Here is a 26,740-nt window from a genome sequence, read left to right as displayed (position 1 = left end):
TTATGATCAACCAGCTTATCCAATTTCTCTAAGTAATCATTCAGCAAGATGTAGAACTGTGGTTTCTCCCACTTCAGCCAGCAGCCCTCTTTACGGCACTATAATGGCAGAGATTGGGATGACAGAATTCATCAGATGACAGGAAAGCAAGGTTCAGTTATGGAATAGCTGAGCTAGTAAAACTGCACTTTTCAGCTTTCTAAGTGATGTCAGAAGATTCTTGGCCATACCCTAGAACTATCCCAAATATGAGACAGGCCCTCCAAATCCCTGTGTTAAAACAGCCCTAAGTCATTTAGGGGTTTGGCAGATAGGCAGTGGCACAGATGACAGAGCTTTGGGTCTGTTAGGGTTTTGCAGGTAAATAGAGAGAAGGGGAACTCTACTCCACTGTGGACTTTATATTTAGAGTTTACTGGCATACTCTGCAGACTATAATGGTAGGATGCTGTTTGTCAGCCTGTTTCATCTAGTTCAGGTGTTCTTCTAACTAGCTTGCACATCTGCAATGCGTTCTGTTCAATTTCCTGCATTGTCTTCTTCAATTTCCTTTGCTTCCATTCCAGCACCTTGCTTGGTTGCTGTTAGAGCATTTATTTCACACTATGTGACTGAGAAACAGATTTCCTCTATCAAGAAACCAAGAACTGATGGTAGGGGTTTTACATATAACATTAAAAAAAAAAAAAAAAAAAAAAAAAAACAACTCAAAGTGTCCTGGTGTTTCCCTCAAAAACCATAAATCTGAAAGTGCTGCTGGTGGAAACAGTTCTGAGGGACTCACTGTGTGCTGACATGGCAGCTCAGAACAGTCTGCATTCCTGACTGACTTGGTACTATCTTCACCACCAGTCATTCCAGAAGGAAAGCCATTTGTGGAGAACTGGTGCATGTATTTGTACTGACCACAGTTAGACTTTGGAAACTGTCTGATCTTGTATATTTAAAACAAACTAAAACTACAACACCAGATAAAATGGAAGGCCCTTACTTTGCTTTCAGTGTTGTAAGCTAGAAAGACAGAACTTGAGCATTACTATTACATCATTTCACTTCATATCTTAAGAAATAACTACAAAACTTTACATAAAAATCAGTGAAAATGTTTATTTCAAGAATTTTATAACAGATAACCAATTTAAGAACAGTAACTCAAGTTCAGCTTCGTCCAGAACAATAAACAGTTACTTTTTTAATGTTTAAGTCAGAGATTCTAAGTATCTAGGAGTTTGGAGGCTCTCACAGATAAGGAAATAATTATTCCACATGCTATCTTAAAATGGCATATCTGCTACTTCCAAGAGACAGTTTAGGTAGATCATAACATTTCATGAAAACAACATATTTAGAAAAGAAATAAGAAAAATAAAAGCTGCATCTCAAAGCACGCACTTGATGAATGTACACGCACTCTTGCAGCAATTGCAATAATGTGTTGTTATGTGAAATGAAAGAAGGTGAAATGCTTTGTACTTTAACTTACGAAAACAGAAGCATTTGTCAAGGCTAAGTAGGAAAAGAATTTAAAAGGAAGTCAGAGGTATTCAAAAGAATGTAGATGGCTTTGTATTTTGCAAGGAAGAATGAAAACCTTTCACAGAAGGAGACTGCAATGATCTTTGATCTTGTCCAAATGCAAATGGAAAACTGAAGTCATCTTTGCCATCTCCAAAAGCATGAGAAGTTGATTCCAAAGGGAAGGGAAAGGCAAACGTGTCCTCACTTTCTGATTTCCCAAATAAGCTTCCTATATGGAATACGTAATATATTACTAGATTAATTTTTACTGCATTCAGTATACTTTTCTTTAATAATATTTTACTCCTAATGCTTGCTGAGTGTCATAGGAAAATATGGTTTACAATGTCTGATTCTCCTACCTTACTTGTGCTATTTTTGTATTGTGCACCTACATTGATTTAAACTTATGATCTAGGTTTCTCTCATCATTTGTAAGCTATTTTCATTTCAGTTGTGGGGAGAGGGAAACAATAGATCTGTTCTTCCAACACCAAGCTAGTAGCTTTAAGTTAAAAAACTGCATTTTCCAAGTACGATAACTTTTACATTAACAGAACAGATTTCTTTTTAGGAGTGAAAAAGCTTACAGAACTTTGACACTTAAAATCTTTTCTCCCCTCTTGCTGTTCATCTCAGAAGGAGCAGGGGTTGCATGAGGTGTGTTTGAAGCTCTCTCACACCTGTTTTTTCAGGACATCTCAGACATTCGAATCCCATAAGACAGGTATTTTGAGAATAAAACTAAGCTACTCAAAATACAAATTGACGTAACAAGCCACTAAGCAGGGTTATCACAGATCAGTATGCAACAAATGAGCATTTTTTAGACAACCAAAGGTGCCTCGTTAAGCAGAATTGTGAGCTCACCTGCCATATAAACATAAATAAAATACAGCTGATATACACAAACACTTTCTAATTCTTTCCACTTTTAGACTTACCAAAATCTTTATGTGGTGACATGGGATTCAAGTTTCCCACAGAATAACCTTCATCTATCTGAAATGTAACAGTCATTTTATTTAACAAATGAGAAAGAAAAAACCTAAGTTCTAATGCTGACACATAATCAGTGAAAAAGACACTTTGCCAGTGAATATCGGTTTCTAAATTTAACTTCATATGTCAAACCCTGAAGTTTCAAGGTAAGCTCTTCAATAAGCTTCATGTTTTGTTTACATCTACAAATGCACACTTTCAGACTTTCTGGAACAAAACACCAGATTGTAAACAGGCCAAAACCTGATCTGATTTTCTGCTGTTTTTTAACCTGAAAAGATTCAAAAATGTTTAATTCTGCAAAATTTTAGAAAACCTCTAAGAAACAGCAGTTACAGCCTCCCAGTAGGATTTGACGTGGCCAGAAAGAATGATCAAATAAGCACTTACTACACTTCAGAAGAGCTCTTAAGCTCTTTTTATAATGGATAAATAAGTTCAAAACTCCCATCTGACCACAGATTAAAGTGACTGCTAGACACTGCTCAATTCCTGAGCTTTCACAGTATAGCATGGGCTCTGAGAGCATTACACAACTTACCTACGCACTTCCTTCACTTTACCTACACCCATCCCCTTCCTAAACCATTCACAAACTACTCACCAGCCTATTCTCTCCTATACGCTGCTGATGCCAGGTAGCATCACCGACACATTCTTCACTAAAGACAAAATAAAAACGTGGTTTCCCTCCTTCAGTTTTCACCTAGTAACTGCAAGACTCAGCACACCCACTGAAATCTGAGATACCTGGATTACATTCCCTTATTTGCACAATGAGGGTTGAATGTTCATTACAGTGAGTGATACCTAAGTAATGCACTCCACACTGATGCACACCTATCTCAAATATCCAATTACATATTGCTAGCCTGGAAAGGAAAAAAAATTACTGTAGAGCACTGTAGTTAGGCAAAGGATAAGAAGTGTTACCAGGGTTCCAGGCTCTGTTTTAATTAGCTACCTATCTATAGCCTTGATTTAAATATAGCTGCTAGTACATACTTACATTTTAACATTTCTAATGGATGAACTTTTCCTTCCCTTCATATTCCACACTGTGTGAAATATGGAGGATAAAAACCTAACATTTTAAGTGACCGATTCCCTGCTACAGCCAAACAAAACCATACAGGATACTCATGTGAGTAGTATCTACAATTTTGCATTGCAATGCTGAGTCAGAAACCCTTTTTGTAAATCTAGCTATCTGTGCATCTGCATAGCCATATGAGAAAGATTCACACTCAGAGGTCATCACATGGGCAGATAAGGAGATAATCATTTTCAAAGGATACCCAGTGTAAAATTAAGCAAGCTCTTAAAAGACACTCGCCAAAAAGCAGTCTGGTTTGGAAAAAAAACATTCACTGTTACTATTACTTCCTCAGCATGTTTTGGCTTTTGGAAATTTAATATTCTTAAGTACTTATTTTTACCTCATCAGATGAATTTTCTGCCCCAAATACAGAAGAATCAAACAAATTAAAGCCAGGTGACTTCTGGGAGATGCCCAAAAGAGAAAAGAAAGCAGGAGATTTTGATGCTGTTTCTTCACAGCCCATGTTGTGAATGCTGTAAAGACAAAAAGGTAGAAACTGCATCAATGGTTTTAAAAGGTAGCACAGGTGGCTTTTTTTCTTTCTGACTTTCCTACATTTCTATAGCTTCCATCAATAATTGCTTCCTGCAACATATAACAGGTGATACAACCCTCTACATCAGAGTGAGGTGGTGCTCTTAATCAATTCCCTTCCTTTTGCTCTCATGCTCCAAGAAAAAAATGCTTAAAAAAAACAGTCAAAAGAAAAGCAATCTACAATTCAAGTAGAGATGATATTGCAAGAACAAAGTCTAACTTAGAAAAAATTTGTATTTTGTCTTTTTTTTTTTTTTTTTTAAGAACTTTCTATGAAAGACTTTCTATAGCACCTTTCAAAAATTCTGGAAATACTGGAACAATAAGCATCATTACAATTTTGCTCAGGAAACCTGGACAAAAGCTTTATTCGTACAAGTCAAATGGAGGTGTTTTGGAAAACTGGGTTTTCTTCCCCTTTGACTCAGGTGTTCCAACAAACTCCGGTGTTTCAGGTGCTCTTAGAAAACGTTCTGCACCTTCTGCTGCTGTGTCAGGATTATCCTCATTTGGCTTAAAATACATGTGTCTGTCCTGTTAAGAAATATACAACAGTATTTATGGCACATGTAATTTCCCAAAGTAGTGTTAGTCCGTTTCTCTAAGCATGCTCATTGTATGTTTTAAGGTTAGTTATTTTTATTTGCATGAAAAATAAAGGCAATTTAATCAAATGCTTCCTGTTACATATTCACCATAGTTACAACTGAAACCTTAATTTAACTGATTAAAAATTGACTTCTTCCAATTGAAACTATATATGAAAGTTCTTCATTCACACAAAAAAAAACATTTCAGTTGGTTGAAAACAATGCCTTGGTTTCTTTCTAAATCATCTCTTAGCTTATGCTTTAAGTCACACTGGAATCCTCTTGATATTTCCTAGCAAATTAAAGGAACAAACCATCAGAGTATGCATTATCTCACTAAGAATATTTTCTCTTTTTCAGGAAATGTTAACTGAGAATGTACACTTGGATTCTGTGGAGCAATTTTCACTAAACTCAGTATTGTTGAACATTAAGAACATATTGAGAACATTGTTCTCCACCAGTTGCCTGCGGGTGTCAGCCTGTAGTAAGCCAGCTAGAGGACGCTGAGTGTCTCAAACTTGATCTCAGTATCACCTGCATATGCAAGGTGTTCACAGAACTGGCTTCAATAATATGGCATGGAGCCTAAATTCCCATTCAAGTAATAAAAGCCCAATAAAAGCAGCCACTCAGAATCTGTGGCCAGCACAGAGCCTACTTTCTGTGGTATATTTCTGTGGGATAAGTGAATTTCAAATGCAAAAATGCAAAAAAATGTTCAAATGTATCTTATCTTCCACAGATGAAAACATCACACAACAGTTCTCTCTAGAAACTATCATGTGCATAGGACAGTTGTCCTCAATGTCCCATTGTCAAGGTAACATTAAAAAACCACAGAATGCTGATATGCTCAAGGTCATCCTCCTAGTAATCAGAAGGAATGGCTTCTGTTGGTTGCCTTACAATGAGTCATTTTGACAATTCCTGAGAATTACAATTAGTTCTTGCCAAAAGACTCAAATACATCAAGTTAGATTGACTACTGTAAATAAAATAGCTGCTTATGACATTAAAATGCTCTGCTTACTTGAGGTATGTAAGAAGAATCCTTAGGCTCATCTCCTGCTTCTTTATCATCACATTTGGCCTCTTGGTCTTCTATGCAAAAAAGACAGCACTCCTTATATTATAACAGCATTTTAAATGGATAAATAAAAATTACATGGTGAGGAAGAAAAAGATTTATTAACTTGGCATTGCTATTGATAAGGAAGTGTTCTGACTGTAGTTTCCATAATAACCCACTCTGTGGCAAATTTTCATAATATTTTCCTCCTATTCTGCCATTTATTATTGTCAAAGCTATACTAAGGCTGCTTCATTTTGTCTGGTAAGTTCTTCAACTTCAGCTGTCATTCCCTGAGAGTGCTACTTTTGCCCAATCCTTCTGTTGCACTCTGAGAATGCTCACACCAGTCAATAGGAACCACATGGAAACAGTACAAAAAGCATGTCCATGAGACTGAAGAAATGTCTTAAAGACCTGGGCAAAAGCTAGCATAAGAAATGAGAAGAATGTTACTCAAATTTCTGCTCTAAGCTTGAGACCACGCAATGTTTCACACACTGTAAGTTAAGATCTTGTGTTTTAAGACACATAATTCAGATTCTACTTATAGAAAAAAATGGGCTCTAATTTTTTAAATGGACAGTGTAATTAGGAAAAAGTGCATTTAAACTAAAACTCAGTGCCCTGGATTTTCGAAACTACAGGTGCATTTGTAGATTCTCTATTGTGTTTCTGTAAGCATTCTGTGTGTATTTCTTATATCAGTTTTCATTCTTAATGATCTTAATCTGATGCTTCAGGATTCCTATATTTGTTTGCTATAGCCCTTTTCTTTGCATTTCCTCATGCCTTCTCAGTAGATTTGCAAACAGGTTTTCATTTTGCCCAAACAGCCTGAGACTAAGAGTGTGGATTTACTAGAAATTCTGGGGGATTCCCTTTATTAGCAGTGGTTGATGAAGAATGCATCTCACATTACTGCACAGTTCAGTCTTCATTTAAACTTAAGACTCAGTTCTGCCTGCTGTACTCACAAGTTAAAACTAAATAAAGTGGAGAAGGAAAACAAATGGTGGTCCACTTCATATCAGAGTGACAGTGTGGCTTCTAGAATATTCTGTTTTATCATTTTGTGGTCAGCATACAGTTAGAGCACATCTATCAGAGGACAGCAGTGGCACTTTACCTATTACACTTTTTTCACTCTCAAACTGTTGATTAGCAGTCACTTGCTTTGGAGGCCGTAGCAGTCTAAAAGACAAAAATTACACTTGTTTGAATGTGGGTTATTTCCATAAACTTTAATGTCTAAAATGAAAGCTACTTCATTAGAGAAAAGTTACCTGAACTGCGTTTGGCTTTGAAAACTTGCTGTTGATGGAACTTGGACAACTTGTAGATTAGTAGTTGCAGCAGTGCCAATAATCATCTAAAACACCAAGAAAAATTCAAGAGAGGCAGCACGTGAAATTGTTACTCTGACAGTATCCTTCCAATTTGTCCTTAGATTGCATAAATCCACTCCGTTAAGCTCTTTTTAGGAATTATGCAACTTTTTTTGCCTGTCTGCTTTACCTACAGTTTAACATTTTTTCTACATGTTATTCAAAACCACATCTGTTATTTCTAATAAAGTTGCATTTACAGCACTGATAACTAAAGGTGAATAACTAACTTTTCAGTCATACAAATAGCATTACACAATTTACAAACTTTATTCATGTTTATTACTGCTGTAGCCAGGCCTGTTTCCACCTTCTAAGGCCAAAGTCAGAACGCACAGAAGTGATTAAGTCTGCCAGGTTGACTGAACAACTGTAGGTAACATGCAAACACTCCCCTCACAGACATTGGCCAGATCAGAAGGTCTGACTCAAACACGTAGCATGTATTTGTTCCATAATGGCAGAATGGCTCTAGGAGTCTATGCCTCAGCATGAGATAACATATTATTTCACAGGGAGCTGCTAGTTGTGGTTTGGTTTTAATTTGCAAAATGTATCATAGAATCATAGAATCAGGGTAGGGGACAAAAGGGCTGGACGTGCAGAATCTGTCCACCAGTCACCTTCTTTAGTTTACAGCTCCTTTCCGGAAGCATAAAGACCTCCTGTCCTCCAATCTTTTTCTTCTACTCCATCTTCTGCCCGTTGCTGTCACCCCTTCTTAAAGTTTGCTTAACCTTGACTTACTGCTTCCCACTGTTTTCTAAGTGCAATTCTAGGTCCCAGATAGCCATCCTCATCTGGATTACCCTGGCAACAACCCTTCCAACATCTTCATCACGTTCAGCTCCCTAAGCCTGTCACAAATCACAACTACCTGAAATTTACTTTGGTCTTGCTTCATTCAGTCTAGCTCTTGCATTTCATACTGCCTTGTCTTATTTAATGAAGGTGGTTTTGGTCCCACAAGCTCAATCCTAAAGCATTTGATGATGCACTCACAATAACCTTGATTTCCTTGGTAAGTTACAAGAAAATCACAGCTGTTAACTTTTTTACTTGGCAAATTTTCACTGACATTTGGTTTGAAATAGGTCCAGTGACACATACCTTGTGAGGAAAAGTTTCAGTATGGACACTTCCCCACATTGCTGCGCAGCAAAAATAGTTGCAAACTATTTATCTCTGATGATGCCACCTTTTCCAGTACTCCTTTTATACTTCAACAGTCTATCAGCCTTGTTAATCTTCTTTCACCTAATGTGTTTTTATTAGTGTGGGTTTTCTTTTGTGTTGTTTTGTGACTGTGCAAGTTATTCCTCCAGCTTGTTTTTGGGTTGTTTTACTGTGTTTGTGTCTTTAGGATATTCAGCTGCAATACACTTCCCCTTTTCAAAAAAAATGTCATAGGAGTTATGGGATAGAGAAGGAAACACAGTTCTGAACTTCTTAAGTGTACAAAGAAATGCTACTGAGGTTTTACTTCTCTAAGCCTTTTTTTTTTTCTGGATAAACTGTAGACAGTCCCACAGAGCATCCTACATCCTTAGTCCTCAGTGAAATCCCTTCCCACAGAGTAGATGACTGATGATGAATCAGTAATAGAAGATTATATTCCTTCTTGAATTCCAAAACTTTGCTGCACACAATCAAATTATATGTGTTTAAACAGAAGTTTTTTCTTTGGACATACAGTCCACACCAAGTTTGGAAAGAAATCACACAGAATCAAAGAATCGCAGAGGTTGGAAGGGACCTCAAGAGAACACTGAGTCCATCCCCTCTTGCTAAAGCAGGCTCCCTGCAGGGAAGCAATACTAGAACGTTTAATGTGACTAGCAGTAATAACATGAAGCACTTTATGATAACTTAAGCAATTTCACTTGAGTTAGAAATGGCATCGAAAAAGGAATTTTATGATTACCAAGTCTTCAGCATCTTGAATCCATCATTAACAAGTTTTATGAAAGACAAAATAGCAGTGGGTGTGTTTGAAGTATTTTGTACTTAAACAAGCACATACAATAGATAAAACAGTCTCACATTTTACCAGTGGCAGTACTCATACCTGGGATGGATTTTCTGCATGGCTGGAAGAACTGCTAGCAGCAACTGATTGTTCCATAGGATTTTCTTTTTCTTCTCTCCCTAAATTTACAAACATATAAACAGGATTCAGTATCCAAAGCATTGCACTGTTAAACTGAACTTGTCAACAAAGCATGCAAATTTTACTGCTCATGAAGAGCTAAAATGTGAAAGTTCCAAGCAAATTACTACAAATAATAGTTACATTTACCATATATTTACAAACATTCCCAGAAGTATGCTTCAGTTTTTTTTCTGATGCAATGTGTTAGGTATATCTTCCACATCACTTTACTCAATGCACAGAGAGAGAAATCAGAAGTTGTCAGAACACAAAGACAGGTATGCACCCGACTTCTGCTGAAAGCCTAGCTACTTCCATCACAGTGAGAACAGCTGAGAATATTCATTGCCATGGTTCCCATTTATTTACACAAAAATAACTCAAAATTCTCAAAAAAAAAAAAAAAAAAAAAAAAGATAATTAGAAGCACATTGCACCTGTTTCTGTTTGCTGCATAGAGAATCTAGCAGTCTGTGAAGACTGGACTGATTTCCGAGGAATGCATGGGAGTTGTAATGGTTTGTACAGCTGATGTTTCTCATGTGACAAAGAAGGATGTTCACTCTCTTCAAATATCCTAAAAAAAAAAAGATTAGAAATCATAAAATCCAACAGCTTCAAATAAGTGAAGTTCTCAAGGGAAATGCATGCTTCTAGGGGGATTCTAGCTCTTTTCAGCTCCAGCTATCAATAAGACTTTAGTTTCCCTTTGAAGAACACCATAGAATATTGCTGAAAGCAAAGGGCATGCAACAGTACCAAAGTGATCATCATAACATTGCTGACTTGAATTTTGTCGGCATCAAAGAAAATGGCAGTAAACAGTGGAGTGTGACCACAAAATGGTGGAATTCAAGATCTTTGGTGCATTAAGGAGGATGCACAGCAGGCTTGCTACTCTGGACTTTAAGAGAGCAGACCTTGAACTCTTCAAGGAACTGCTTGGCAGGTGACATGGGAGAAAGACCTGGAGGGAAGAGGAGCTCAAGAAAGCTGAACAGTATTCAAGGACTGTCTCCTCCAACCCAGAAGCTGTGCATCCTGAGAAAAGGGAAGGCAGCCAGGAAAGAATGCCAGGAGGCCTCCATGGATCAACAAGGAGCTCCTGGACTTAAGCACAAACATAGGGAGTGGAAACAGACACAGGATCACTTACCCTTTTTTTATTTTTAATAATTTTTTTTTTTAATTTTATTTCCTCCCTGACATTCTTGCTTGGCACTTCTGTGCTCCAGTTTTTTTGATATTTTTCACCAATAAGGTAAAATGTAAGATGAACTTTGTAAGGTATCAAAGAGTAAAATAAGTAACGCTACTGGCTAAAGCAGAAGCATTGGCCAAACCAGAAGCATTGATTAAGATACTGGATCTAACAAACTATGGAAACCATGGACCACCTACTATGACAAATAAAATCATATATCAAACAGAAATAATTGAAAAGCATCTTTATCTTTCATTTACAGCACCTGCATACTACAAAAAAATAAGATGTTTATATGACTGAGTATCTTTAAGATCAGATGTGGAGAACTTTAGGATTAGTCAAAGCAGAGCTAAGCACAGAACCCAGGCTGAAATGGCTTTTCCTTGTTCAGAACGGCTTTATCACAGTCATTCAAAAATGAAATGAATTGAACAAGGCTGCTGCTGATGGTCATGATTTAGATTGCCAGTAACCAATCCTTTTACATTACTTACTTCGGGTATCAAATTGTGTTTTTAAAAGTTCCTGGAGTCAGTTTCTGTGTGCTTTTGTAAAACCCAGCAGACAATTCCCTGTATTTCTAAAGAATTCCCATACAGAAAATAAACCATTCTTTTACAACACATATCTATTCAGAAGGATGGATTGATGGTAGAGTTGCCAACAGGAGTCAGAAACTCTCGAGATATTGATTTTTTTAAGTAACAAAATCTTCCAAAGGGACCTGCAGTTAAACTTCATAAACACACAATACATCTGCTCCCTTCCCTCACCCAAAAAATTATTAAATAAATAAATAAATAAATATCTGACATTAATAACTACTGGGAAAAAAATCAAACTGCAGACTGAAAGTGAAAATATTCTGAACTGCAATAACAAGAAACATCATTTGTCTTCCTTTTTTTGCTTCACTGTAAGTAGACATCTGAGTGGACAAAAGATCTTTATCTCAATCCCTGTGGCAAAACATGTAATATTTTCAGTTTTTATTAAAGTGCAAAAAAAGATATTCTTAGGTCAATACAAAATTTCATTTCCTTAGCAGTTGCTGTGGTCAGTACAGGGTTAACTCTTTCCCAGCAGAGTGGTCAGACACTGGAACGGGCTGCCCAGGGAGGTGGTGGAGTCACCAAACCTGGAGGTGTTCAAGGAACGTTTAGACATTGTGTTGAGGGACTTGGTTTAGTGAGAGCTATTGCTGGTAAGGGGATGGTTGGACTGGATGATCTTGTGTGTCTTTTCCAGTCTTTTTGATTCTATGATTCTGTGATTCTTCACTGATGTTTACACTTAGAAGTCCAGAAACAGATTTACAATATTTTACAAGAATTAAATTGCAAAGTCTTTTATTTGATCGCTGAAGTCTTATCACTTGTAATGCAAAGGCACAGAAGGGACTGAAATCATACTCTACAGAACTTCTTCCTCTAGAAGAAGTTTTAGCAAAAACTCCTCATTTGGAACACAAGGTATTTTTGGTATTCAGAGATGGAACTAATGCATAATCAAAATGAAGGAAAAAAAAAAACAGCCAGGATTGCAGAATAAATGAATTTAATCTCTCCTAAGCATTCCAGAAAAGCATAGGGAATGAAGATGATACATACCAAAGCACTGTTGGAGATTTCTGTGTAATACCATCTTTAATCAAGAAACACAATCCAGGGCTTCAAAAAAGTTCAAGACACAAGAGCAGTCCGAATCACTTTAAAATTTAACCAGGTATACACTATTATTTGGTGTTCCTTTTTGGTCACTGATGAGGACTTTTGGTATGGAAATTTGAACTATAATACTTGTTGAATATAACTGGTGCACTACAAAAGTCCACTACTCAAAGAAAATAGGTTGCATCAGAAGACTAATGTGTTTTGCAGCTGTTCCAATCTTTCTGACAAAATGATTACCACTGCCATCCTCCTGCCCAAAGAACAGATACACCAGCAGCTATCAGTTAACTTTCATGTTCCTTTCTTATCTTGTAGCCCTCTACAGTATTCCATGGGTATTAATTTGTACGTTATTCTGCTCAGTGCTTTTGTTGTTCTGTTTGACGTTTGCTGGTTCCATGCTGTTCTGCATCAGTTTATGGACTTTCACAATGCAACTCTTTTTTTGTTCTTCTTTTGTGGCAGAAGATGAAAGTTACCTCCTGCTTTACAAAGATCTCTCTGCTCAGGAATTACCCTGCAGTGACTGCACAACAGCTTCTGCCTTTGGTACCCTTACTCTCTTGTTATATTTTTCTATATTGATTTGAGTCTACAAAGGTTTTAATTCACTTGAATCATTGTCTTAGTACATTTTCTGTTTCTTTCCACAGTGATTACAATCACAGATTAATAATATTCCAATTTTTACCATCAGTAGTTACTCAGATATTTCTGTGCTTCCTTTCTCTTTTAATACACTAAAGAGGGATGTTTTAAAACAACTTTTACACCATTTTCCATAAGCCCTTACGTTTTACAAAACTTTGGCAAGAATATGCTTTAAAATTTACTCTAGAAAAGCAATGTTAATTAGTAATCAGGTTGTGGTCTGGTAGTATATGCTATATCACATGAACACATACATGGAGGTTAAAGAGCAATGTGAGTTAGAATGGTGTGAAATATTTACAGCATCTTATAACATGATGTAAGCCATGAAACTTCAGCAGAGCATCAAAAGATCTACTTGTGCACAATCAAGGCACAATTTTTGATGAAGGTTCAGGCACCTGAAAACTTTATGAAAGAGGTAACTTTATGAAAGTGGCAAGTCCAGCAAACACCCTGCAGATTCCTTTCTAAAAGTGGTTTCACTGAGTACTTCTTGCACCTCTGTGCCTAAAACAGAGATCTCCTCCCTCTGTAGTATGCTTTTAATTGGCATTTTCTGCATACTGAACATACTTGGAGCCCTTTGAGAATTCTAAGGGAGTATTTCCAATCTTCTTCACCCAGTCTTAGAACTGCATGGATTTCTTGTTTCCCTGTGTTTCTGAGATCTTGCCAATCATACCAAATTTAGATAAGAAGGCAGAACTGGTGTAAGATCTTAAACAATGAAAAATTAATCATTTGAATAATACAGGGTTCTATAAGAAGATATTAAAAACGTAAAGTGTTCCTGGGGAAGGAGACAGTTAAAAGGACAGCTTTCTGTACATATAGTCCACTAAATCCCAGTTCAAAGCTCTGAAGAGCACCCTTATCAAGCACACCATGACATAAAATCATTTGGACTAAGTCTTTTGGATTTTTGTCCAATAGAATCAGTTTTAAGTTTCATGTCTTAATACTCACAAGAAATCCAGATGAGTGCAAGATGGCCCTGATGGTGACTTCAGTCAGTGTAATTGAGCTCAAATTAAAGCGAGTCCCAGTTGTAAATGACCACTGACTAATTTACTAAGCCATTAATCCTGTCAATGAAACTTTCACTCACACTTGCTTTTAAGAACCAAATTAAGTGTTAAATTTCTAAGAGTAGTTTGGAGCTGAAGGCAATGACATTTGTAACCCTGAACTTTTCACCAAATACTTGTTCAGTATAGTTAATGTATTCTATTTTTGACTGCACAGTCACTGTAACTGTAATTACAAGCCATAAAACTATCCACACAGATCCATTAGCAGAAGCTGTGAGGAGCAAAGTTTTACACAACATACTTCTGAATAGTTATTTCCAGGTAACACTTATTTTCTGGCAATAGAAATTTGCCACCACTGAACACCAAGAAATAAGATTCTTTTAAAGTTATGTAAATGACTCATATGTCTTGGGTTGAAAACCTTGCTAGTCGCTCTACAGCAACAACTTGTGTTTTGTTGCCACCTTTGTGTGAATATTGAGATGTTTTTCTGGATGAAAGCAAGGAGAAGGAAAGAATTTTGAAACACACCTTTCTTTAAATTCCTTTGGTTTCTCTAGACTTTTCAGATTTTTTCCTTCAATCATTTCTGAATTATTTTGATCTTCTGTGGTCTCTTCAAATGTCTTAAAAGAAAAAGAATAAATAAACATGACAATTTAATAAAAAAATGTGAAAATGATACAGCTACTTGCTGCAAAGGGCTTCTAAACTGATGAATCAGTGCAAGCAGAATTTTTTTGTAGCCAAAATGATAATAATGAATAATCATTAATTCTAGTATCATCCTGTTGGCTCATATGCTTGAAAATATACTACTATTTTGTTTCAGCAAGTCAGTTGTATAAGTACCTACATATATATAATACACACTTACTTTTTTAAGATAATTAATTTTCATTTCTATTTCATCTGCTTCTTTTTCTAGTTCAATTGATTCTTGTGTAGCAGTTTCAGCAAGCTTTAACATTTCCTGTGTTTTTTGTCTCAAAGAAGCACTTCCAAATTAAGGAATATACGTGGCAACATGATTTTATTAAAGAAGGGGATATAATCAGGTCCCTCACAGTTCTATGCTGTAAGTGCAAGTTCTACAGTGACAGAAAGTCCTGACTATTCCACATGTCTTAGGAAAGTCTCCAAATCCAACTTCAGTCTTCTCTTTAATGAAGCTTTTTGACTGATAGGTCATAAGGTGAACTACAATTATCTTCCTCAAAATGTTCCAGCAAATTTTAACTGAAAAACTATTATTTGACCTACAATTATCCCATGGGGAAATGGCTGTGCTGCCACTCTAAACATAATTACTATATTTTTAAATCAAAAGCTGTGAAAGTTAAATATAAACTTTCCTTCCTGTAAACTGTATTAACATTACACTTCAAGGATACATATATAAAGCCCAGTCATTAATGGATTTAAAAGGAGCAGGCTCTGTAAAAATAAAATTTTGTTTCAGAACATTAACAAGTCTCATTTTCTCTATAAATACAGTTTAAATTAATGGTTCAGGAACATTTACCATTGTGTAATAGCTCATAAAAGTAATAGCAATAATACAGAAAGTAATGACATTTAAAATAGCACAATAAGTAAATAAGCAAGTAAGTGTTTGAGAAGCTAATTCTAAACTAATACTGGTTGATTTTTTTACCCTAAGAAGCCCACTGGCCAACCTCTCCCCATTACACTTACAGGTTGGAGGAAAGAACATTAGCATGCATCCTCCAACTAAATTCGTCTTCCAAATCTCAGTTTGCTACAGTTTTTTTCCTAAACATGGTACAACAAAAATGAAGATTTTTTTATCAGCTTAAGAGAAGCGCTGATAAATCAATAAATGGATTTCTGTACAGGGCTGTAACATGCAGTCCACCAGCAACATGCTCTACTGCATTAGCATTGATAATAACAGTACCAAGCATGTCCAAGTCAGCATCTTCTTTCAATTTATATTGTTCAGACCGTTTCTGAATTCTGTTCTGGATTTCCTCAAGCTCTTTCTTTTTTTTGTAATATTCCTGTGCAAGGGCAGTTTCTGCATATTTTTCACGGTGTTGCTTCAGAGTCTCCTTATACTGGATTATGTAATCTTGATACATTTTCCTATAAAATATATAATTTAGATAACTTTTAGAAAGGAAAGCTATTACTTAATGGAATCATCTCAGTTAAACTTGCTGTTATTCTGGAAAAGGTCAGAGTACTTTTTCAGTATGTCTCTATTCGACTCCATTTTGTTTTCTTCCATCTGTTTTCATGGAAAACTGTGCTGTACATAGCAAAAATACATTCATGATATAACAGCCATAATTCTGAAAGGAATCTAAACCATACCATGAAGGCAGCTTGACAGATGACAAATGGTTCTTCCTCGTTTAATTAAACTTCCTTGTTTAATGAAACTCACAGCAAGCCAAATTCTCTGCTTCTGCTTATTGGCACAACTCCACCTGTATCAGTGGAGCTGTATCAAACTTACAGTAAAGGATCATTTGGCCTAGCACCCAGTATTTATATACATACAGTATTTATATATATATATCTAGTGTCAAATGTGGAGGTTGGTAGCCTGCCTGTGGCAGGGAGTTGGAGCTTGATAATCTTTGAGGTCCCTTCCAACCCAAGCCATTCTATGACTCTGTGATTTAGATCAGCCTGATGCAGTGCTGCAGAAATGCTGAGCTATCTGATTGAGGGAAACCTCACACAAACACAACAGTCACACTAAAATAACAAGACTACCAAACCTAAGGTTAAGCAAACACCTCAATGCTTCACTGGAAAAGATCCAAAATACTCAGCTTCTCGTAAGACTGCCCTCTACATTAATCTCACACTGATATAATTTCACTGACATTGAGTGAGAACATAGCTACAAATTATTAAAGCAGGTAGCATCAATTAAGAGGTCCCATTAAATAAATCTTCATGACGTTGTTAAAGTTTAAATGAGCTTTTGAAATACTGTTATAAAAACAACCACCATAAGAATCAATTAGATGTAATTCATCACATAAAGCTGAAAATTGATCATTATTCTCCTTGGAAAAAAGAGAAAAAGAAGTACTATTGGACAGAACAGAAATTGGCTTGTGCTAAGTCAATGACAGTGACTATTCTGGATAAGATTCTTTGGTCTGTTTTCTCAATTAGACAAGGAATTTGCAGGATAGCTTGCAAACAGCAGATCAAATATTCAACTGTGTGACTGGGAAGCATTTCTTATTACTCCAGTAGTGCTGCTAGGTCTAGCATGCATTACAGGTCATTTCCAATGCAAACTCAGTATCTGTTGGGAAAGCACAGTGATGAACACTGAGTAATTAACAAAGGAACTGGTTCTAACTGTTCATGTCACACACAGGTAACCTGCAGGAAAGCAAGAGTTAATTATTAACTGTTTTTAAAATTATCAATAACAACAACCAAGGCCTGGTATATTTATCTCCACATTTGAAAGCAAAAGCTTAATAACAGAAGCACGTGTGAAAATATTACATTATCAGTACACTGCAGATTAATTAGAAATTCCTCTATGAAACAAATCATTATGCATAACAGCAACTGAAGGCACAGACACACCTGTTTGCCTGCAATAAGGACCAGCTCTCACTGTAAATCACAGTATTCCTCTTTAAAGAATAACTATATGTCAAACTGCTATTACTGACTGACGGAAAAACAGACACTTTGGCTGCTGGCTGGTTAGACTGGGCAGCACAAGAGACATTTCTGTCCATACACAATTGTTGAAACTTCTTCTCTTACAAAAGAAATGTCAATTTTTTAATGTCATAGCAGAAAATGAGATCTCATTTTTCAAATAAAACGATGCTCCAGGCATCCCATTAAACTGACTGAGGTGCAGCACACATATTCAAGGGAAAGAAGTTGTAGATTAACACTGCTATGATTCAAGGTTGTGAAATCGAGAAATTTCCAAACTTTATGTAGAAAAGGACATCAGTCTATTTGTTTTTCTCATGGCTTTTTTCATGGACAGTCTTGGGAATCCGTGAAGTTATTGGATTTCCTAAACGTTTGTGTATACTGTCAGGGTATGGAAGATAAAATAATACATACTTCCATTTAATTTAATAGATTCTACAAACAATAGCTAAGCAACAGTGACATTTGCAAATAAATTTTAAAATATAAATCAAAGTCAAATAATTGCAAGTGATACATTTCAGGCTTCTGAGTATCATCCTCAAAATTTAAACACACTTTTTCCCCAAAATTTGTTTTCCACAGATAAATATTTATGGCCGTATGGAATATAGCATAAAAATCTTGAGGAATTGACTCTATTTCCAGTATTTTTCCTAAGTAATTCGCATCCTTCCATTCACACAGTTGAACATCAGCTGTTTAGAATTCAGTACTGTTCACATTAAAGTCATCTTTTAAAAAGATCTTTGCATGTAAAGCAGCATGTCCTGAACGTCCACAAATGCCAGCTTAAGAAGGGCATTCAGCACATAACGTTTTAAATGCACTTATTTTTCTTCCTAATTTATCTATTCAGAATTTGTTGAATGCACGCCTTGCTGATTTGAGTATAGCAGCAAATGCTTCAGTATAGAGGGACTGTATTTGAAAGAAGTCTCTCGAGACAACTTTCGTGAAATACATGAATTAAATTTATTCCATGGTTTATAGCCATGATGTTTTACAATTAAAAGCTCAGGAGGAAAAAAAAAAGCAAACACTTTCATGTTGGAATTGAAACTAGTTATCTAAAGAAGCAATTTAAAAGTAATGCTTCTTTGGCTTGTCAGCTCAAATTAGTGAAGGCCAAAATGGCTCATATACTCATAGAAAGCCAATTTAGCTTCATTTTTCACCGAATACGGAGCTCTAAAGAGGAAGGCAGATCAGCTACTAACAGAGTTAATTAAAGGCTGCCAGGCATTCTACTTCTGCTGTCTTGAACTACTTGCAAGAAGAACACTAGCATAAAACACAGCCAACATTTGAAATTGCAGTTGCCTACAGTAACACCCCTGTACTGCTATCTAGATGTCTAGATGGATCTGCCATGACTTTTTTAGCACACAACTAACCAACCTCTTCCTCTTCCCAAGCAGATCAGTAAAGGTGAGCAACCTCTCTAAAATAAAGACTTTTTTTTTCCTGAATGTTAAACAATATTTCACAGCTTTAACTTTGTCACAACCCACTTCCAAAATTTAAGTGAAAATTTTCAGGGTCTGTTCTTCATCCCACTCAGTGCTGGTACATAGATTATAGATTCTACTCGCCCTATTTTTCATGATCTAATACTGAACTTGAATGCTTTGTAGTTATTTTGAAGAATTATTCATAAATAAAGAAAAACAAATTATTTGAATGCATCTGTTATCTTGTTTAGTGCAGATGTGAAAGTAAAGGCTCAAGTTCATTTATGTGATGCTTCTGGAAAACATCGAACCTCATTGCTTTCCAAAAAGTCTTCCAAACCTGAATGTCTGAAACTACTGATATTTTGTATTTCTGTCAAAGCTGAAACACTGATTACCTTATGATTATCCAAATTCAGAGGGCTTCTCTTGAAATTGTGGGCAATTAAACAGTGTTCTGAAAATCGTTATAGAAATTTGGGAAGTTATCTGAAAAAGCTATATTTTATCCTATTTCACTAGCATCTACAAAGTCACAGGTGAACTCCTAATAATGGAAAGTGAATATTCTTTTATTACAGTGAAATGTTTACCAAAACTTTTTGATGCAGACTGCATAACTTCGCAGATCAATTTAGACAGCACTGCCATCAACAAGCACTGCTTCTAGAAATCTTATCTCATATGATCACTGATACCTCTCATTTTCTGTAGCTTCTTGTAAAACTTCAAGTTCATTCTTCACATATTCTTCATGCTTGCTAAGAATTGCATATGTGGGCTTCCAGCTGCAAAGTACAAAAAAGAAGTGTGTAAATGGTCCTTCCTAATAAAAAAGCAATTAAAAAAGAAGACATGAACAACTTACTTTAGCTAGCTAACTAGAGCAAGTCACTTAATGTGCTGAAAGTCAAGCACGTATTTTTCTAGTGTAAAAAGCTCCAGCTAAGTAGTTGAAAATAAGTTAATTGCAGATGAGAACTGAACTTCAGTTGCTGGCAAGATATGTTCTTTTTTGCCTCTATGGCATCATCCAGAATACTGCTACTCTAGGGCAATGTAAACATCTCTAATAAATGAAGTTTGGCTGGAACTATCAGACCTAGGAGACATGCAAACAAATCCCAACTTTAGGAGCACTTGCATAGATCCCATCAAGCACCAAAAAGGCAGAAGAAGAAGAAAATCTGAAAGCACCTGAAGCCCTACATAGATTTGGAACAGGTTAACAACAACAACAACAAGTTACATTTAAAGAGATGGAAATTATCAATGAGGAAATGCAGAATAAGGTCACAGCTGAGCAAAGGAACTATTTTCTACTGCAATGGTAAGAGTAACCGAGGACATGTGGTCCATTTTACGCTGCATATTCATGAGTAGGGCACGTAAAGGGCATTGGGTGAGTATGCCCTATGGTCCAAAACTGGAGAGCGTGCAGTGTGCAATCACAGAAAGTATGGATGTGTTTCTGGACAAGCACTCCAAAGGTGGTGTAAACAGCTGTTTCCATTATGGAAATAAAGATAGACAATTAATTTGCTAAAGTCCAATAACCTTGAGCAAAAAAACAACATACTCCAGGTGATAGAACACATGCATAATCAACATCTATAACAGCATTAAAGTTTCTCATTGGAAAAAAAGTTCAACGAGGAAGTGCAGCATTGGTTCAGGATATTTAGCATTATTTGGCACAAACTGGCTAGCACCACTAATCACTAAAAATGTAATTAAGAAATGCTTCTTCACCACACCTTCTGAAGTTTCAACAGAAAGCCACAGTTTTAAGGGCTTAGATTTTAGAAGTCAGAAACTAATAGCACATGTGTAGGTGCACACAGGCACACAAACACTGTGATCTTCTTCCAGAAAACTCCATGTCTTTCTTTGGAGTTAAAAAAAAAAGAGCAACAAAAAAGTCACGGAAATCATATTAACCAGAGATCAATCATAGAATCATGGAATCATAGAGTCATAGAACAATAGAATGGCCTGGGTTGAACAGGACCACAATGATTGTCTAGTTTGAACCCCTCTGCTATGTGCAGGGTCGTAAACCACCAGACCAGGCTGCCTAGAGCCACATTCAGCCTGGGATCAGAAGGCTCTACCCACTTTTACAAGCCAAATGCATGTTTCATTTTGTATTCACACTTGTTCTTCAGGCATGTGGAGAACACAGAGTTTAAGAATAAGCTTTGCAACAGAATGAGGCATGAAGGATCCAAGTAGTTGATCCATAGTTTGCTAAGTGCACCATTTCGTAGAAGCTCTTGATAACTATTGCATTTGTTTGCTCCTCCTTTCAGCAAAGGTATAGAGAAATCTCTATCCACACTTATCTGAAGGCACTAAAAATTTCCTGTGGTTTAACCAGCTGGACAAGACAACAGTTCATGTCCTAAATTAGAAACATTCTGTGTTCATCCGGCTTTCTTTTATATTTCCATCCACTCCACCATCATGAACACAAATTAAAACACTGTAAGAGGAATGATAACATTTGAAATGGTCTCATCAACAGTATTTCACCACTTCTTGCTCTTGGATCAACACATCATGCCTGAATCATTCAAGCAGCTAAATGTTAGAAAAATGTCATTATGTTCCTAAGAATATGTATTTCTTCTTTGTCATAGTATTCTTCAGTTCTTTGTTAAATAGGCTTCTATGGATTTTTTAGAAATCACAGTAGTATCCTGATCCACATCTCATGTACTGTATTTTCAGTAACTTGTTGCATGTAAGAATGCAGTATTTTGTTCAAAGTCTTTGTGCCTCAATATGATGTCTAGTAATCCAGACAACAAGCAGTTTCTTTGAGAGCTCTATTGACTGTTCCTGGCAACTAAATGTAATGATACTCATCTCTGAATCAATCAGCTGTGAGGACGATTGCCAGTCAAATACAGAATCTGAATTTACAAGACCAATGTTAGAAACTTGTCCAGAGTATCAGGAGTATCAACTAGGATAAATATTAGAAATTTAAGATGATTCTAGTACTTCCTTTGTCTGATCTCACAGCTAGGGCTTGTTTAGTACAGTTTTCAGTACGTTGATGGGTGATATTTTCAATAATTTAAGACAAAATCTCATCCTTCTGCAAGCATAGTTTCTGTGAATATCCATATCCCTTATTTAGTCATTTCTTATTTTCAGTCTCTTTACATTAATGCCACTGACTGTTCTTTTTAGGACCTCAGCCAATGCCCTTTGAATTTAATAGCTCAAAATTTGGTCAGATTTTTAGTTCACCCTTAATTTCTTATTTCCTTGTTTGCATTACCTAATTGCTGATTTACAACTTAAAAAAAAAAAAAAAGAAAAGAAAAGAAAAAGAAATCAGCATGGAATGGTTTCCAGTAATTTACAAAAGTGTTCATTTTATATTGTATAAAAAGTGTATAAATAAACTGAAATTTTATTCTCAAGTTCAAATCTTTTCCTAACTTATTTTAACAAAGCTACAAATCATTACAGAATGACAATCAATTCAATCAGCTGCCAACTAAACCTCCATTCACTTATGATTCCTTTCCTTCTTCTCTTTGTGGCTACTTGGAAACCTAGGAAGGACTCTGGTGCAACTTTCATTTCTTTTTTCACTCTTAGAAACCTTCCATAATTTTTTTCAAATATATGCAACGGACATCTATATTCAAGCACTTATCTTCAGGTATAGATTTGCAAGAAAACAAAAAGGATAGGATCTGCTAAGTTGTTTACCGAGAGAGTGGTGAGGTGCTGGAACGGCTGCCCAGAGGGGCTGTGATGCCCCGTCCATCCCTGGAGGTGTTCAAGGCCAGGTTGGATGGGGCCCTGGGCAGCCTGGGCTGCTATGAAATGTGGAGGTTGGTGGCCTTGCATGTGGCAGGGGGTTGGAGCTTCGTGATCCTTGAGGTCCATTCCAGTCCAAGCCATTCTGTGATTCTGTGGCTATATTCTTATATTCTTATATTCTGACTCTTAATGCCGGCTCTGACTAAAAGTTCAGCTCCCATTATACTTACACGTTACAGCTGTCCTTACAATTCTCATTTTGCTTGCGTAAATCAGCAATTGCATCATTGCAGTTATTTATATTTTCCTGCAATCTAGCAATTTCATTCCTTTTTTCTGTGATTTTTGAAGAATACACTGAAAATGTAAAAATATGTTTAAGTGCTTGCAACACAGCCATGAAATAAAAAGTCTACATTCAGAGAATCAAAATTTCTTCCTAAGTGCTTGGTCTCAGTAGTAGCAGATGAGCAAACAGACTGCAGTTAAGCAAAGCAACAACAAAGTGAATGAAAAAAAAAAAAGAGCTGTGTGGTGAGAACACTGATTTTTATTTAATATTATGAAATTGGCTTTGGAAAAAAACATCAGTGCTGTTTCTCCATCCCAGTCCGTGTGAAACTGAAGCTATTAATAGTGGTAGAAATTAAAATGCTTATAAATAGTTAATGCCAACTCTTCTCCAAAGTTCACAGAAGGACAAGTGTCTGCAGACACTAGAGGTAGTATGCAGGAGAACAGTGGGAGCCACTTTTCTTGTGGTAATGCTTGCAACTGGGAGACCGATCGGAGCACAAGAGTTGCTTGAGATAAAAGTCTCTTTAAATACCTTTTATTTTATAGAAGTCCAGAAATAAGAATGTTTTAAATGGAAAAGCTGACTTGAAGAAACGAAAACTAAAAACATCTCTAACAGCATATACACAAATGATTGCTGGAATTGGGAGCAAATAAATACAAATAAAAAATGTAATGTATGATGGATTAATATATTGAGTAGGAAATAGATGCCAATTAATGAGGAGCATCTATTGTAATGACAAATCCCCAAAAACATGGATGTTACCAGCATTGTTTCACAAGTACAAGCTGTGAGAGCTACCACGCATATTCACATTGCAATGAGATGGGCAGAACGAAGTGCATGTTTGTTTGTTTGTTTCCCTGTGTTTTCTATCTCTTATTCTTTCCTACAGAGGTTCAGAACTACTTGTGCCAAATCTCCCTTGTCATCACTGCTGCCCTGACAACAAAGATGGTGCCACTAAACTGAAGTCACTCAATCACAGACATCCTGCCCCCTCACATCTGTTTAAGGAGGGCATCTTAGTTGAGATTTATCTCGAGTTGTGTGAATTACTGCTCTATAGCTTTAGATCATCCTAAACTTTGGGTCTGTTTTTGCAGCATTTGCTACATATTCACTTGCAGGTCCATCTGGGCTGATACAGGAGAAGTGTACCTGTCAGAGATAAACATCAGCCAGCAAAAAACAACAGAATCCCAATGTATTTTAATATCTTGAGTAATCCAGAGTATATACAGTGTCTTAATACCTTGAATACCTGAAGTCTAAGTGTTTCTTTTGAGTTCATGCACATTTTCAACTGAACTCTCAAACAACTGTAGTATGTTACTACAGTTACTAAGCCTTTGGATTTCACCTAAAACATGCTCACTAGCATTAAGCTCGAACAAATTTGAAGCCACAAATAGCTCTAAATTTACAGACGGAGACCAAAGAATTATTACAGAACTCTATGGGTACCAGATTTTGTGTAATAGATGCTTTAATGTTCAAAATACTTCGATCTAATATTGATAACCCTCTCAATATGTAAGTACTTTCTTGGACGTATCACTCAAGATCATTAGAAATACTGCCACCAATACAATGCAGAACACTCTTATTCCTGAAGGACTTGAACTTCAGCTTCTACCTGTGAGGTAGCAGAGATGAGCATGGATTTCTTTAGGTTGTCTCTATATCCATTCCTGTAACTGAATGATACAACGGGCGGGATAGTTAAAAAATAAATAAATCAGCCAAGATCTAAGTCCATAATATTATACTGTTAGTCCTAGGAAGAAAGAATTTCATTGGAGCAAGGCTTTCCCATTGGTGTTACTGTTTGGGATTTCAAATAAAATGACCAGCTGCTCGACCACAGAAAAGAAGAACCAGGCTTGAGTAGGTTGCAGCAACTGAGAGAACTTTCATTATTGTAGGAAGACAGAAAGAGAGAAGAAGCAGTGAGGCACAGGTCCAAATTTGGGAAGAACAAAAAACATGAAGAGAGAAGGCAGACAAGTGGCAGATGTATTGAGCAAGCACAGCTGAACCAAAGAACTGCCAGCAACTGTGAGGAGCTACTGAGTAAGAGCAGGAAATGGCGCAGCACGAAACTGGCTGTCCATGAGACAGCTGAGCAGCATTAGCTAAAAGTCGAAGGCAAAAGCAAAGTCTGCTAGGGAGAACGAGCAAGTATTGATGGCAAAAGATGAGACAGGGTGAGAGCAGGACACTGGGCAGCTTTCATTATTAAGCTTGCTTCCGCCTCTGAAACTCAGACATGTATCAGGACTGATGAAACAGAGTATTCAACAGCTAATAAAATGATATCTTATCACTACTCACAATTTATCTGTTGATTTACATGTTCCTTTGCATAAGAAGTTTGTTTTAGCTGGAAAACTGAAAAGAAAAATAAACACGTTTATCTGCAATGAACTGTTAAACAAACATTTTGCAACATTAATTGTACAAACATCAATTAGCAAAGATTTTAATGAGACATCTAAAAGTCCCCCTTCAGACAAGCAATTTTGCTATTAAGTAATTTGTAGAACCCTGCTCCATAACGTCATCATTATGTAGGTGATCTTCAAAACCCTAATATTTAAATGTTTATTTAAAGTTAATGTAACTGCATGAAGTTAAAAATATCACTTTATGCAGTGCACTGGTAATTTTCACTTTAAAAATATACAATATAATGACTTACCAAACTCAAGCAGGAGTTTATCCAAGTTGCTTACGAGTCTGTCACTCATCGTGTAAACCTTGGGAGAAAAGTGCAGTTCACAGATTTACAAAGCTTTATTAATACAATAAACAAGTCAAAGTTCCATTTTAATGGAACCAAATTTTTCACCAATTGTAGTAATGGATTTACTGGAGGTCTAAGCCACAGCTGGGGAAAAAGGAAGTGTACAGCTTAGGTAAATGTTCCTGGAGAAGTTCTGTGTTGAAGAGGTTTAGCATTCTTGGAAGGTGGGAAGAATGCAGTAAGAAACGCTCGTGTACAAAAAGTGGAGCCTCTAGTCCAGCTGGTTTACTAAGCCTATCAACTGCAGTGATGGTAATGGAAAAGCTTCTTATCCATTCTGTACAGTCCTCCAGAAATAATTGCAAAGTACATTTAAATCAGAAAGTATGTGCATAAGTGGGATTAAAGACAGAACTAAAATGCAACAGAAAGCAGATTATTGCAAATTGATTCTTCTGTTTGTAGAGTGCTGCTACGTGCAGAAATTCAGTTCTGTTTTTTTAAACAGCTTGTACTCATGTCGCCCTCCTGAAAGGATGCAATCAGTACCTAATCAGAACATCCTGAACACGGGCAGTTAGCTCAGACACACTGAAACATGGCTGTCCCACAGCAGCCTTCCCATGGGTGAACAAACACTTCCTTTGGCTGTGTGTAAAAAGTAAAGCCACAACCAATTGGCAATGGGGATGAGATCCTAATCCAAGATAAAGTGGAATAGAAAACAACTTCAGAATTGGACTAAAGTGGCATTAAGATTGCATAGTGTAGCACTGAGACTGTGAAAACAGCAGGGAGGGAAGAGAAGGGAGCATTTAAAATGCTGGATGTTTGACAGAAATGAAT

General features: G+C 36.5%; 1 protein-coding gene across 1 annotated transcript; it reads right to left on the bottom strand.

Moving 5' to 3' along the window:
* Positions 1–1,544: 1,544 nt before the first annotated feature.
* CUNH14orf39 (chromosome unknown C14orf39 homolog) lies at positions 1,545–25,898 on the bottom strand. Its single transcript, XM_042815062.1, has 17 exons — positions 25,850–25,898; positions 25,483–25,539; positions 23,075–23,201; positions 19,757–19,846; positions 15,851–16,038; positions 15,324–15,366; positions 14,807–14,927; positions 14,461–14,555; positions 9,799–9,938; positions 9,278–9,357; positions 7,108–7,193; positions 6,951–7,015; positions 5,783–5,853; positions 4,536–4,693; positions 3,960–4,095; positions 2,463–2,520; positions 1,545–1,747 (listed from the first exon to the last, which is right to left on the bottom strand). Exons 1-17 carry the CDS (start codon positions 25,896–25,898, stop codon positions 1,545–1,547), a joined length of 1,767 nt encoding a protein of 588 aa, XP_042670996.1.
* Between the last annotated feature and the right edge of the window lie 842 nt (positions 25,899–26,740).

Source organism: Centrocercus urophasianus, unplaced genomic scaffold (assembly GCF_019232065.1).
Source record: "Centrocercus urophasianus isolate 14NV4802_14NV808 unplaced genomic scaffold, USGS_Curo_1.0 seq_14, whole genome shotgun sequence".
Lineage (NCBI taxonomy): Eukaryota > Metazoa > Chordata > Aves > Galliformes > Phasianidae > Centrocercus > Centrocercus urophasianus.
This window is presented reverse-complemented; position numbering and strand designations above follow the sequence as displayed.

Bases quoted from the DNA above. Each gene is read 5' to 3' on its own strand.
- CUNH14orf39 (XM_042815062.1), bottom strand. From the start codon at position 25,898: ATGAGTGACAGACTCGTAAGCAACTTGGATAAACTCCTGCTTGAGTTT. The intron at 9,358-9,798 runs GTGCAATGTGCT...TTGTAAATTTAG, and splicing joins TATGCAGCAAACAGAAACAG to GGAGAGAAGAAAAAGAAAAT. The intron at 5,854-6,950 runs GTAAAGTGCCAC...TTTTTTGCATAG, and splicing joins GAGTGAAAAAAGTGTAATAG to AAGACCAAGAGGCCAAATGT.